Genomic DNA, 12627 nt, shown 5'->3' on the forward strand with positions numbered 1-12627 from the left:
GCTCATTGCCTTTCCTTCAGCCTTTATCTTTAAACCAAGAGCGCCATCTGGTGGAGTCAGTAAATAAAGAAAGTGGCTCACGAGGCTTCATTTGGCCATCACTGCTGTCATATGCTCAGCAGTGGAAAGTGACGTCTTCAGACTTCAGACTACTTTGTGTTGGTTTCAGTTTTAGTCACACTTTAGATGGATTTATATATATAAATACGAGGACGCATCACTCTGTGACTCATCCAGCCGCTCCTCACTCTGCTTTTATTATTACCAGGGGCAAAGTTAGTGATGTGGGGGCCCGGCATCACCAGTCACATTCATCTCATCCTCTGAAGTATACAGCTGCGTGGAGATGTGGGATCTGTTTTGAACATGAGCAGAAATCTTGCTGAAACACGTGAACCATTAAAGTCCAGGGGTTTATGAATTAATTCAAAATAATTCATTTGGTATTGATGTGTAAAAGAGCCACATGCAGAGTTTTAAAAAAAGGTTCAGAATTTTGTTAACTGATTAAATGAAACCTCCACCCGTGATCTCAACACTTCTTTATTTGACAAATGCATAACACATTGCTTCACATGAAGACTACAAACTAGATGTGATGTAAACAGGTTTCCAGCCATGACTAATGTGTGACCACTGTCCCTGGTTAGGGTTCACAATCAACAGGAAGTGTAGAATTACTAAGTTTGGAGTAATAGATTACAATAAAAAAAAAACAAACAGGCAAAGACAGTGACAGTGGAGACAAAAACCTTGGAGGTAAATCTGAATCTTTCATGGACAGGCGAACATCATCACTGCGTCCTTTATGATGTCATAGATTCAGCCAATAGATGGCAGCAGGGGGCGGAGTCAGAAGTTTAAACAACAGCAAACGAGGCGACGGTGGAGGAGGTCATAATAATGCTCCTTTAAACAGAGCAGAGTTCACACACATTTCAAAACTGTTCCACAACCTTTCAAGGACCTCATATAATGAACCTCACTGTGTCTGCTGCACCTGTCGGCATGGTTACGGTACATTTCTGCACACATAGAGCTTCGTTATGTCAGCGTCTGACTTACAGAAAATAAATTCAGTTATGTCACATGACAAAGGTTATCGCCAGAAGATTACTGTAACAATTAACTTCATCACAGGCAAGAAAATTCTTGAGTTTTCCAAAACTTTCAATGATTTTCCAGGCCTGGAAAATGAGATTATGAAATTCCATAACCTTTCTATGTTTTCCAAGGTGGTGCTCTGTGAGGTCATTAAACGCATCACAACATGTGGACGGAATATTCGTCTCACTATATTACCAATTTGTTCCGTTCCTCCATTTCTAAATGTCTTCGTCATCTCCAGGCAGCCTACACTGCCGTCATGATTGCCGCTGGTTCTGCTGCGTTTCATCCAAATCTGTAAGCTTTCCGAAAACCTTCACAAATACTAATGAAATTAACGCAGAGTACGGACAGGAGGCTCTGCCTGTGTACGCATCTAACGTTGAGCATTAAATGGCCGCTAATGGTGTGAATCACTGGTTTCATCACGATACGACATTTTATCGATTCTTTGGGCAACAATATGGTATTTGACGACATTAAACCTTCTGCCACAATACAATTTCAATTTGATTTTATTCAATTCAGGGGCCTGCGATCAATATGAAACAATATCATCAAATCAGTTAACATAACTGGTGACGGAAAGTGCCGTCATCTAGTGATGGCCAAATGAGGCCTCGTGAACCGCTGTCTTTATTTTCTGAAGCCACTGGATGGCGCTGTCTGTTCAACAAAGGTTTGAAAGCTCACCTCATTGCCTTTCCTTCAGCCTTTAAAACAAGAGCGCCATCTGGTGGAGTCAGAAAATAAAGAAAATGGTTCATGAGGCTTCATTTGACCATCACTACCGTCATCCCTTCCACATTTACTTTCAGCCGCTAAAAACAAAAACAACACATTAATAATGTAAATAAATGTTTCAGTGCAGTTAAGTTGATTCCACTAACACACCGACAAGAGAGAGAGACCTTTCTGGAAAACATCTTTTCATTTGAACCCAAACCATCCTCTGTTTCATAAAACTTCAGAGCTATGTGGCTTAAAGCCCCGAAGACAAACTTCTCTAAACAACGTAGAAAACAAATAGGTCCGCACACGGATCAGCTCCCGTTTAGAAACTCCAACTCTTCCTCAGACTTCACAAACGTCTCCTAACGGCCATAAAACAAGATAATTCAACAAAAACACAAAATTCAGCTAAGTAGTAACTGTCAAGGTTCAGAGACATGTAAAATATTTTCACTAGTCGCCATTATTACTTCAAGCATTTCTAAATTGCATAAACTAGCCTTGCAGCTCGCGGACTTTTCCCCTACTCATAATTTTTACAAAAACATATTATTTGTACTTTTTCTTTTCGTCATTGGTTTAAGTCATAGAATCTCCTGACAGAACAGCTGTTGAATTCCAGCCTGGCACTGTTGAAACCGAGGGTCAGATGCCTGTCCAGGCAGGTACGTCATGTTTTATCACATAACATTGTTGTTTGCATATGGCGTGTTCGTTGTCTGATGACCTATATTTTCTCCATAATCCAAATTATTTCCACACTGCTGATTTATTCCAGAGTAAATAACATTATTCTCGTTGTCTTTCTCTTGGCTGCACAGCATTTTCTGCCTGCTGCTGTTTGATGGTAACACAGACTATCAAAATAAAAGTGTATTCTAATAATAATGATGTGCTCCGATGTCTTCACGGTATCGCTGATACTATATTGTTGATCATTAAATTAAATTAAATTAAATTATTAAACTCCTAGTATGGTTCCTCTCCTGTATGAATGCGTTGGTGGACTTTAAGGTAGCCACTGTGAGAAAACCTTTTCCCCCATTGTTCACACCTCAGTTGTTTCTCTTAAGTGTGAACGTTGGTGTTTGTCTAAAGTTCCTTGAACAGCAAAAGCTTTCCCACAGTAGCCACAAACAAAAGGTCTCTCTCCAGTGTGAACACGTTTGTGAGCTTCTAGTTGACTTACAGTGATGAAAGCTTTCTCACACTTGTCACAGCTGTATGGTTTCTCTCCCGTATGACTGCGCTGATGGACTTTCAGATAGCCACTGGAGTGAAAACATTTCCCACATTGGTCACACATGTACGGTCTCTCTCCAGTGTGAATACGTAGGTGAGCATTTAGATGAGCCGCCACACCAAAAGTTTTCCCGCATTGGTTACAGCTGTGCGGTTTCTCTCCAGTGTGCACGTATTGATGCCTTCTTTGTTGGCCTCCAGTGGTGAAAGATTTCCCACACAGATCACAGCTGTACGGTTTCTCTCCGGTGTGAATACGTCGATGGATCTTTCGTTGACCCTGAGTGGTGAAAGCTTTCTCACAGAGGTCACACTTGTATGGTTTCACCCCATTGTGAACTCTTAGATGAACCCATAAAGTTCTGGGTAATGCGAAGGATTTGTCACAAAACACACAGCGGTGAGGCTTGAGTTTGTCGCCTCCTCCCTGTTTCTATAGCAACAGACAGACATACAGAGAGAGAAAGGAAAGTCTGGTTTACGACAGGACACTTGACACTTGAAATGAGTATAACTTTTCAGAAATGACAAATTAACAACAGAGCAAAGTGTCATTCAATATGTCACACATTTGAAGAATGTAATGTCACAGATGACATCCTATTTTGTTGGGTTATGTGATTGCTAGTGTTACTGTTGTCGCCATGGAGATAGCAGTTTTCAGTCCACAGCGACTCCTTCCTTCATACAGCGTCTCTGACAACTTTCTATTTTGTTCTGAAAATGTTGGCGTGCAGCCTCGTTCTGTGGACGCAGAATTTGCTAAAAAGACAGGGATGGGTCGGTGAAAAACACCTGGCATCGATGGCTCAAATGTAGATGGTAAACGCTGAAAAGGGTCGGTGTTTGGAGGAAACGGGGCTTAATAGACAAGTTCAGCAAAGATCTGGTGGATTAACGGAGTGGAGAACGAAGTTGTTGGAGGGTAAAACTAAATACGACAAACTTGTTAGCAAGCTAACGACTATCAGGACTGTGCCTATTGCACTCCAAAAGTGCAGCTGCAGGCTAGCGGTAAGCCACGCTGTGTCAGCTTTAAAGTGCTGTTTTGAATTTTTCTGAGAATTCTGTCATTGGTGACATTCTAATGTAAACGAACACATGTAAACACTATGGGCAGTTTCGAGGTCAACAATATAATCGCTGTCATGTCCAAGTGTTGTACAAGAAGTTGTTTACATAATTATTGTGACAGGCCTTATCACCACCACCAAAGATGCCCGTGCTCATTTCCAAGCTGCAAATAGCCTGCTAACGTACGTGTAGCTACATGCTAACATCAGTCACTGTTGGTAATGTCACTTCATATTCTGGCAAGAAAATGTGTGGGTTGTTTTTAGAAGCTGTATTGGGGTTTTTAACAGTAGAAAGTGCTTCTAATTTCCATTAGAGTCATTCCCCAGCTGCAAATACACTGCTAACGTATATCTAGCTACATGCTAACATCAGGCAAACGTGTAATCTTGGTCATTGTTGTTGACTTTAAATCATATCTCTACTCAGTCCCTCCAGGATCTCACAGCAAAAAAAACCCTTGAATTTGCCAAAAATTGCAATACTAATTGCAGGGTTTTTAGTGGAAAATTATGGCAAATGACAAAAGGAGAAAAAAAGTGTTTTTTTCCAATTACTACCTCCAAAAAAATAAGCCATGTAATCACTTGCTATAATAATCGCAGTGAATATTACAAAAATAGCTGCAAATGTTTTTTTATAGTTCTCTTCTTTAGTTTTATTCAATTAGTTTCAAAACATGGACTCCAATAATGTTGCAAAAATCCTGAGTGAATACTGTAGCTCTCAGTTTCTCCATACTGCAATGCCATTAGCGCATTTGATGACGCGTCTGCTGACGTTTCAAATGACATCGCGTGCGCAACGACTTCTGGTCGGCCGGAAAATGCCGAAAAATGTGGGAAAATCGCGGGTCTTTTGAAAAATTGCAAACCCCCGCAAATATTGCAGACTCGTTGAATTTGCGTTAATTATTGCGATCACGATTTTCTGGAGGGACTGCCTACTGGAACATGTCCAAGTTGTTTTTAGAAGCTTTTTTTTTGGCGATTTTCAACAGTAGGTTTTCTGGCTGTGATAATTGATAGAATTTTGACGATTTTTCTTTAAAAATTTCAACAAAAACATTTTAAGAAACACGATCACCAAATACCCGCCTGCAGCGGGTGTGGAGCCATATTTTCTTTAAAAATCTGCGGTAACATAAATAAATAAATACAACCGTAGGCCCCTTCCCTCAGCCAAAACTGAAAACACATGTGCTTACAAAATTATTTGACATACCTCCAACTTTGCGCACCACCCCGTCCCCCTTAACAAGTAACGAACAGTCCCTCAGAGAGTCCCGTTTGTCCTCTCGCATAATCACGCAAGACGCCACGCGCGCAACTCTCTATAAACCGAAGAGTGAGTTAAAGTTGAACACAGGAAACAGGAGACATAAAAACCTGCAAACACCAAACCTGGATGGTTTTTAGATTTCCTTTTTCCAGATTTGATGTGTAACCAGAGAATGAACGCATCAGACCTAAGGATGTAGGTGTGCATAGGGACGTTAGGGACATGTCTCTGCTGATACTGTGAGAGGACAGAAATGTCCCGACTGATAACAATAATGAGCAAACTCATTTGCTTTGTCCCCAGACTGAAAGTTGTTAAATATTATAACTCTAGTGACTTCTCAGTGAACTCAGAGGAGAACAAAATGGCCGCCGCGAGGCTCCGAGTGAACCAGAGAATGAGCGGATGATCCACGGAGCCTCGAGACTCTTCCTCGTGTCTTTAGTGTGGCTGCTGTCAAGCCCTTTTTATCCATGACGTCATCAACACTCACCTCAGCATCGCTGCTATCAGAGGACGAGCCTGCTGCTTGTCTTCTCTTGTCCTCCTCCATTCCGTTCCTCTGTCTCTGGTCCTGATCTCTGGTGGAGTCTGTTGTCAAAAGCAAGTCTCGCGAACATTAGTGTTCTCGCGATCACTCAGTCTTCGCTAGGCCCCGCCTCCCTAAATTACTGTTGCTGAGCAGCAATGAAAGATACAACGTCATATTTAGTTTATTAAGTTTCCACAAACTCAACAACTCACAGAATGGAGGACATCCCTCTACCCAGACCTGTCAGCAGGTCACAGACTAGAGGAGGGACTGAGTCATTGTTCTACAAGTCACAAGTCTTTACACTCAACACCCAACTCAAGTCCGACAAGTCCCGAGTCAAGCCAGTCAACTCCCGAATCAAGACAGACAAGTCAAGTCCCAAGTTAAGTCAGTAAATTCCCGAGTCATTACAGACAAGTCCCAAGTCAATACAGACAAGTCACGAGGCAAGAAAGACAAGTTCCAAGACAATACAGGCACGTCCAAAGTCAAGTCCCAAGTCCTAAACAAGTCAAAATGTGTTGAACACAAAAAAGACCAGACGAATTTCAGCATTTCTATTTAGTTGAATTTAAGTTGTGATGGACAGTCGTTGGTCAAAGTTGGGCCGTCAGTCAGTCAGTGTCTGTCATCCTAGTTTTTGTTGTGTGTCTCACTAGTTGGACTCCACTGGCTTTATTTTCCACAGATTCAGTATGTTGACTCGGCCACGGCTGAGTCCGTCCCTAAATAATAGCGTGTTGTTCACGTGCTAACTGGCTAACTAGCATCAAGACGCTCTTCCTGTTTCCCTTCTTGGATGACAATACAGACGACCGCCGTCTGCTTGTGTAGACAGTTATTGTGCTGGTTGGTCGTGTTGTGTTCATGTGCAACTTTTTGGCTGAGACAAGGTCACATGAGGCGACGCAGCAGGGGGGTCTTCATCACCACTAGTTGTGTGATGTTGGTTTGTGTGTCCGGGCTCTTCATCACTTCCTGCTGGACTGTTCTGCAGAAAAGGAGCGCACCCTGTCTGCCAGTCTTTATGCTAAGCTAAGCTAACCACCAGAGACCAACATGTTGAACCGTCCCTTTAAACATGGAGAACAGAATAACACGACGTCAGCAACAAACATTTAATGAGCAGGAAACATAAAAGTATTTTTACAACAACGAAGCAAAACAATTAAAATTAAAGTCAGAAATGTGTTTTTTCCATCTGACTGATCCTGAAGATGTCCATCACCTGAGGACGACCATCACCTGAGGACGACCACCTGAGGAGGACGACCATCACCTGAGGACGACCATCACCTGAGGAGGACGACCATCACCTGAGGACGACCATCACCTGAGGACGACCACCTGAGGAGGACGACCATCACCTGAGGACGTCCACCTGAAGATGACCATCACCTAAGACGTCCACCTGAGGAGGACGACCATCTGAAGACGTCATCATGGTCTCGACCTGCAGGTTGACTGTGTGTGTCTCCTGTTTTAAATAAAGTTCCATCTGACTCTGTTGAACAGTCACTGATGACTCATTCAGGTGTGTGTGTGTGTGTGTGTGTGTGTGTGTGTGTTGACTTCATGGAGACAGTCTGTGTGTATCTGATGGACAGCATGGAGGTCAAAGGTCATCAGGGTCCTTGGTTGCCACGGCGCCATCACTCAGACAGAAGAGGAGGCGGCAGCACGATGTCACCGGTTACCGTAGAAACACCATGGTGAGAAGACCTGAGAGACAGACAGACAGACTTGTTTCCTTCTCCACCTCCTCCTTTCCTTCTCTACCTCGTTTCCTTCTCTATCCCCTCCTTTCCTTCTCCACCTCCTTCTTTCTACCCTTCTTTTTTCCTTCTATGTATCCTTTTTCCTTCTCCACGTTTTTCTTCTCCAACTCTTGCCTTACCTCTCCACCTCTTTGTTTCCTTCCCCACCTCCTTGTTTCCTTTTCTATATCATTTTTCCTTCTCTACCTTTTTCCATCTTCACCCCTTTCCCCTCTCTATTCCCTCCTTTCCTTCTCCAACTCTTGCCTTCCCTCTCTACCTCCTTGTTCTTTTCTCCTCAACCCTCTTCTTTCCTTCTCTAACCTCTTCCTTCCTTCTCTACCTCATCTCCTTCTCTAACCTCTTCCTTCCTTCTCTACCTCCTCATCTCCTTCTCTAACCTCTTCTTTCCTTCTCTACCTCCTTGTCTCCTTCACTATCCTCTTCTTTCCCTCTCTAACTCTTTGTTTTCTTCCCTACCTTATTGTATCCTTTTTTCACTCTTGTGTCCTTTACTTTTCTGACACCTTGTTTCCTTCTCTACATCAGACTGTGTGTGTGTGTGTGTGTGTGTGTGTTACCCAGTGTGTAGGCGCAGACCAGCTTCAGATTGGTGGAGACGTGCAGGCAGAGTGGAACCACAGAGCTGCTCTCAGTGTGGAGGGGGAGCATCAACACTGCGACACACAGCACCCCCACCACCACACACACCACCCACTGAGACAGACTGCGCACACCTACACACACACACACACACACACACACACACAGATAAGGTTTCAAAGTTCAAAAGAAAGCTGACTCCAGTTCCCAGAGTGCACTGCTGTACCTCCCTATTGATCTGCGACATCTCACCTGTGCAGGTGGGCAGCTGCAGGTGTGTGTGTGTGGGCACCAGCAGAGGAGACAGAGCAGACAGCGCCCTCTGCTGGCCTCCTGTCCTCCTCTCCTCCCCTCGTTGTTTCCTCCTCCTCCTCTCTTCCTCTTCCTCTACTCCTCCTCCCTTTTCCTCTCCCCCTCCTCCTCTCAGCTCGGCCCAGATCTCCCGTCCTCCCACCTGACCTCCTCCCCTCACCTCCAGACGGAAGCGGTCCCTGCGGCCCCAGTTGCCGGGGGAGACATCCAGGTGACGCACCACCCTGACAGGAAGAGGAAGTGATGTCACAGTTTTTGGTGCTGTGTTTAAAACATAGACGCAGGGCTGGGCGACATGATCAGTGTACTCACAGGTCCACACAGGATTTAGCTCGGACGCTCCCCTCTGCCTCCACCACCCTGTACAGAGAGGGAGCTGTGCACAACACTGCAGAGAGACAGACAGACAGACAGAGAGGCAGACAGACAGGCTGTTATCTCCTGAAGAGCCAGCAGGGGGCAGACTGTACAAAGACTCTACACACTCAGGTAAACAGACAGACAGGTAAACAGACAGACACTGACTCTTGAAGCTGAGGCTGAAGCTGTAGGGGTTGTACAGGGTCAGCACTCTCCTGTGGGAGCTCCTCTGTTCACAGTAGAACACCAGCTCAGAGGGGAACAGGAAGACAGGCAGCGGGGACACGCCCCCCGTCTCACCCATCCCCGCCTGTCTCACCGCCACCTGCCCCCTGTCCCCTCTCCTCCCCCCCTGCTCCGTGGTCCCGCCCCGTCCCCGTCCGTCATGGCTGTCCTTCGTCCTCATTGGTCCGCCCTGTGTGGTGTCCCACACGCATCCATGATCCCAGTGCTGTCATTGGACGCCTCGGCCGTGTGATGTCACAGCATCGCCGCCTGCTGCAGATGGGAAAACATCAATATGTTGATTATAGAAAACACACAAATTATTGTTTTCATGTTGAAATCACTGCACCTGAAAGGAATAAAACTTCACCTCCTTCTTTCTTTCTCTACCTCCTTGTTTCCTTCTCCACCTCGCTCCTTCCTTCTCTACCTCCTTCTTACATTCTCTACTTCTTTGTTTTCTTCACTAACTCCTTCCCTCCTTCGCTTTGTCTCCTTGCTTCCTTCTCCACCTCCTCCTCTCCTTCTCTAAATCCTTGTTTTCTTCTCTACTTTCTTGTTTCCTTCTCTTCCTCCTCCTTTCCACATTCACCTCCTTGCTTCCTTCTCCACCTTCCTCTTTCCTTCTTTGTCTCTTTGCTTCCTTCTTCACCTCCTCCTCTCCTTCTCTAAATCCTTGTTTTCTTCTCTACTTTCATGTTTCCTTCTCTTCATCCTCCTTTCCACATTCACCTCCTTGCTTCCTTCTCCACCTCCCTCTTTCCTTCTTTGTCTCCCTGCTTCCTTCTTCACCTCCTCCTCTCCTTCTCTAAATCCTTGTTTCCTTCTCTACCTATTTTATACTTTTCCACCTCCTTGTTTCCTTTACTTCCCAAACACCTTGTTTTCTTCTGTACTTTCTTGTTTCCTTTTCTACCTCCTTGTTTCCTTCTCCACCTCCTTCCTCCCCTCTCTACCTTGCTTCCTTCTCCACCTCCCTCCTCCCTTCACTAAATCCTTCTGTGCTTCTTTACCTCCCTCTTTCCTTCTTTGTCTCATTGCTTCCTTCTTCACCTCCTCCTCTCCTTCTCTAAATCCTTGTTTCCTTCTCTACCTACTTGTATCCTTTTCCACCTCCTTCTTTCCTTTACTTCCCAGATACCTTGTTTTCTTCTCTTCCTCCTTGTTTCCTTCTCCACCTCCCTCCTCTCCTTCACTAAAATCCTTCTTTGCTTCTCTACATCCCTCTTTCCTGCTTTGTCTCCTTGCTTCCTTCTCCACCTCCCTCTTTCCTTCTTTGTCTCCCTGCTTCCTTCTTCACTTCCTCCTCTCCTTCTCTAAATCCTTGTTTCCTTCTCTACCTACTTTATACTTTTCCACCTCCTTCTTTCCTTTACTTCCCAAACACCTTGTTTTCTTCTCTACTTTCTTGTTTCCTTTCCTACCTCCTTGCTTCCTTCTCCACCTCCTTCCTCCCCTCTCTACCTTGCTTCCTTCTCCTCTCCCTCTTTCCTTCACTAAATCCTTCTATGCTTCTTTACCTCCTTCTTTCCTTCTCTACCTCCCTCTTTCCTTCTTTGTCTCATTGCTTCCTTCTTCACCTCCTCCTCTCTTTCTCTAAATCCTTGTTTCCTTCTCTACCTACTTGTATACTTTTCCACCTCCTTCTTTCCTTTACTTCCCTGCCACCTTGTTGTCTTTGACTAAAGGTCAATAAGTATTTACAAATCATTGTTTTCTTTTTGTGTTTACGCTCTTCACAGCGTGTAGGAGTCAGGATTGTACTTGTTACCTCACTAAATTTACTTTAGAGATTCAGATAACTGTTTAAAACTTGAGTAATTTTCAATGCAGGACTTGTACTTGTAACAGAGTATTTCTACACTGTGGTATTTTTACTCAAGTAAAACATCTGAGTACTTTTTCCACCAATGACAACAACAAATGTGACGATGACGACATGATAATAATAACATAACAACATGTGGAATATTCTCGTTTTCTTTTCTGTTCTAGTTTAAACGTCATGTTTTATATGTGCCAACGCTAACATGCGGTATAACACGTTTTGTATGTCATAATTAATGACAATAATGAAATAAATAAAGAGCGAACTATGCTAACTTGTTATTAGCTCGCAGAGCTTAGCTAACGCTAGCTGCCTCGTCACACCGACCCGTCAGAGAATAACCGGTGAAATAACGGCAACATGACGCAGCAGAAGTCACCGTCACCTGCTGGAGACGTTGACAGACACGGACACTGTCGGTAAATCGAGTCGGACCACAGGTTGTCCCGTTAGAATCTCTCCTGTGTGTCTCTACTCACCTCCGGATCACTCTACTTCCTCAGCAAGCTGTTGCATCCTGCAAGCCCCGCCCCATCTGCAGCTTTCAGCCAATGAGCGTAGAGGGGGAGGACAGACCGGCATTCTATTGGATATCAGGCACGTCAGTCACTTCCTGTGTTTACGTTGGGAGTGAAAAATGAATGTTTACAAACATATTTAATCCATTTATTGTTTATTTAACTTTGACTTAGACAATCAAAATAACATATTATTATCTCTCCTTATTAACTCCTCATCTATCTATCTATCTATCTATCTATCTATCTATCTATCTATCTATCTATCTATCTATCTATCAGTCCACGTAAGAAATGGGAAAACTTTAATACGCTAATGAAATAAGATAAAATAGAATAAAATAAAATAAAACACACGTGTTCAGTTGTTTTACTTCATATACTTTTAGCTACTCCTTTATTTTTTCTAACAATTCATTTTCTAAAATTTCGATTTATTTATGTATTGTTTATCTTTGCATTGGTTCATTGTGTGGATATATTCATAATTCCATTATTTGTTTTTATTTATATGTTCCTAGAAAAGGGTTTTACAAGTTTATTTGTATTTCAATTATTATTTTATTATTGTTTTAATTGCCATCATTATATTCATTTTTAATTAGAAAATTACAAATTTTATCATTATATTTGTATTTACTGATTTTTTAAAACCTATTTCTTATACATTTTATTAGTAATTGATTACTTTTATAGATTAATCTGGGCTGTGGGGCAGCTGCTGATGCATTCAGGAACTGTCGGAAATAAATCACAAATCCCCCTACAATTAAGAAATGATTTTGCGCAAACTCTCCGCTTGCTACAAGAAGGATCAAATCATTACAGTGGTAGAGAGTGATGATAAATGTTTAAGAGTCATTATTATACTACTATTGGTAATTATTTTGTATTCACACAAAATCTTAAATGAAATCTCTTTAAATTTTTATACAAGTGACTTTTAAAATGATTCTCGTATTAACGAGCCGCCGATGTGACGTTGAAGGCAGCAAAACAATCGTCACTGCTCGTTGATTTTCGTCCTCGCCTCCTGATTGGTCCACTGGTTGT

At 43.2% G+C, this 12627-nt stretch overlaps 2 protein-coding genes across 7 annotated transcripts; both read right to left on the reverse strand.

The window, feature by feature from the left end:
• Positions 1–527: 527 nt before the first annotated feature.
• Positions 528–6935, reverse strand: LOC125883791 (zinc finger protein 239-like). Of its 2 annotated transcripts, XM_049568368.1 has the most exons (3): positions 5930–6935; positions 3029–3514; positions 528–1840 (listed from the first exon to the last, which is right to left on the reverse strand). In XM_049568368.1, the coding sequence occupies exons 1-3, from the start codon at positions 5987–5989 to the stop codon at positions 1823–1825; spliced, it is 564 nt and encodes a 187-aa protein (XP_049424325.1). In that variant the 5' UTR covers positions 5990–6935; the 3' UTR covers positions 528–1822. The 2 variants fall into 2 exon arrangements, with proteins under 2 accessions (XP_049424325.1, XP_049424324.1); XM_049568367.1 differs by having other exon boundaries at positions 528–3514.
• A 140-nt stretch (positions 6936–7075) lies between these two features.
• On the reverse strand, positions 7076–11672 carry LOC125883787 (motile sperm domain-containing protein 1-like). Of its 5 annotated transcripts, XR_007448595.1 has the most exons (7): positions 11442–11529; positions 9169–9498; positions 8956–9031; positions 8584–8867; positions 8310–8465; positions 7305–7693; positions 7076–7250 (listed from the first exon to the last, which is right to left on the reverse strand). XR_007448595.1 is itself a non-coding variant. In XM_049568361.1 (6 exons), the coding sequence occupies exons 2-6, from the start codon at positions 9407–9409 to the stop codon at positions 7665–7667; spliced, it is 786 nt and encodes a 261-aa protein (XP_049424318.1). In that variant the 5' UTR covers positions 9410–9501; positions 11536–11672; the 3' UTR covers positions 7076–7664. The 5 variants fall into 5 exon arrangements, 4 of the variants coding, with proteins under 4 accessions (XP_049424318.1, XP_049424319.1, XP_049424317.1 ...); XM_049568361.1 differs by lacking the exon at positions 11442–11529 and adding an exon at positions 11536–11672 and having other exon boundaries at positions 7076–7693; positions 9169–9501; XM_049568362.1 differs by having other exon boundaries at positions 7076–7693; positions 9169–9501; positions 11442–11538.
• Positions 11673–12627: the final 955 nt, after the last annotated feature.

This window comes from Epinephelus fuscoguttatus, linkage group LG23, assembly GCF_011397635.1.
Source record: "Epinephelus fuscoguttatus linkage group LG23, E.fuscoguttatus.final_Chr_v1".
Classification (NCBI taxonomy): domain Eukaryota; kingdom Metazoa; phylum Chordata; class Actinopteri; order Perciformes; family Serranidae; genus Epinephelus; species Epinephelus fuscoguttatus.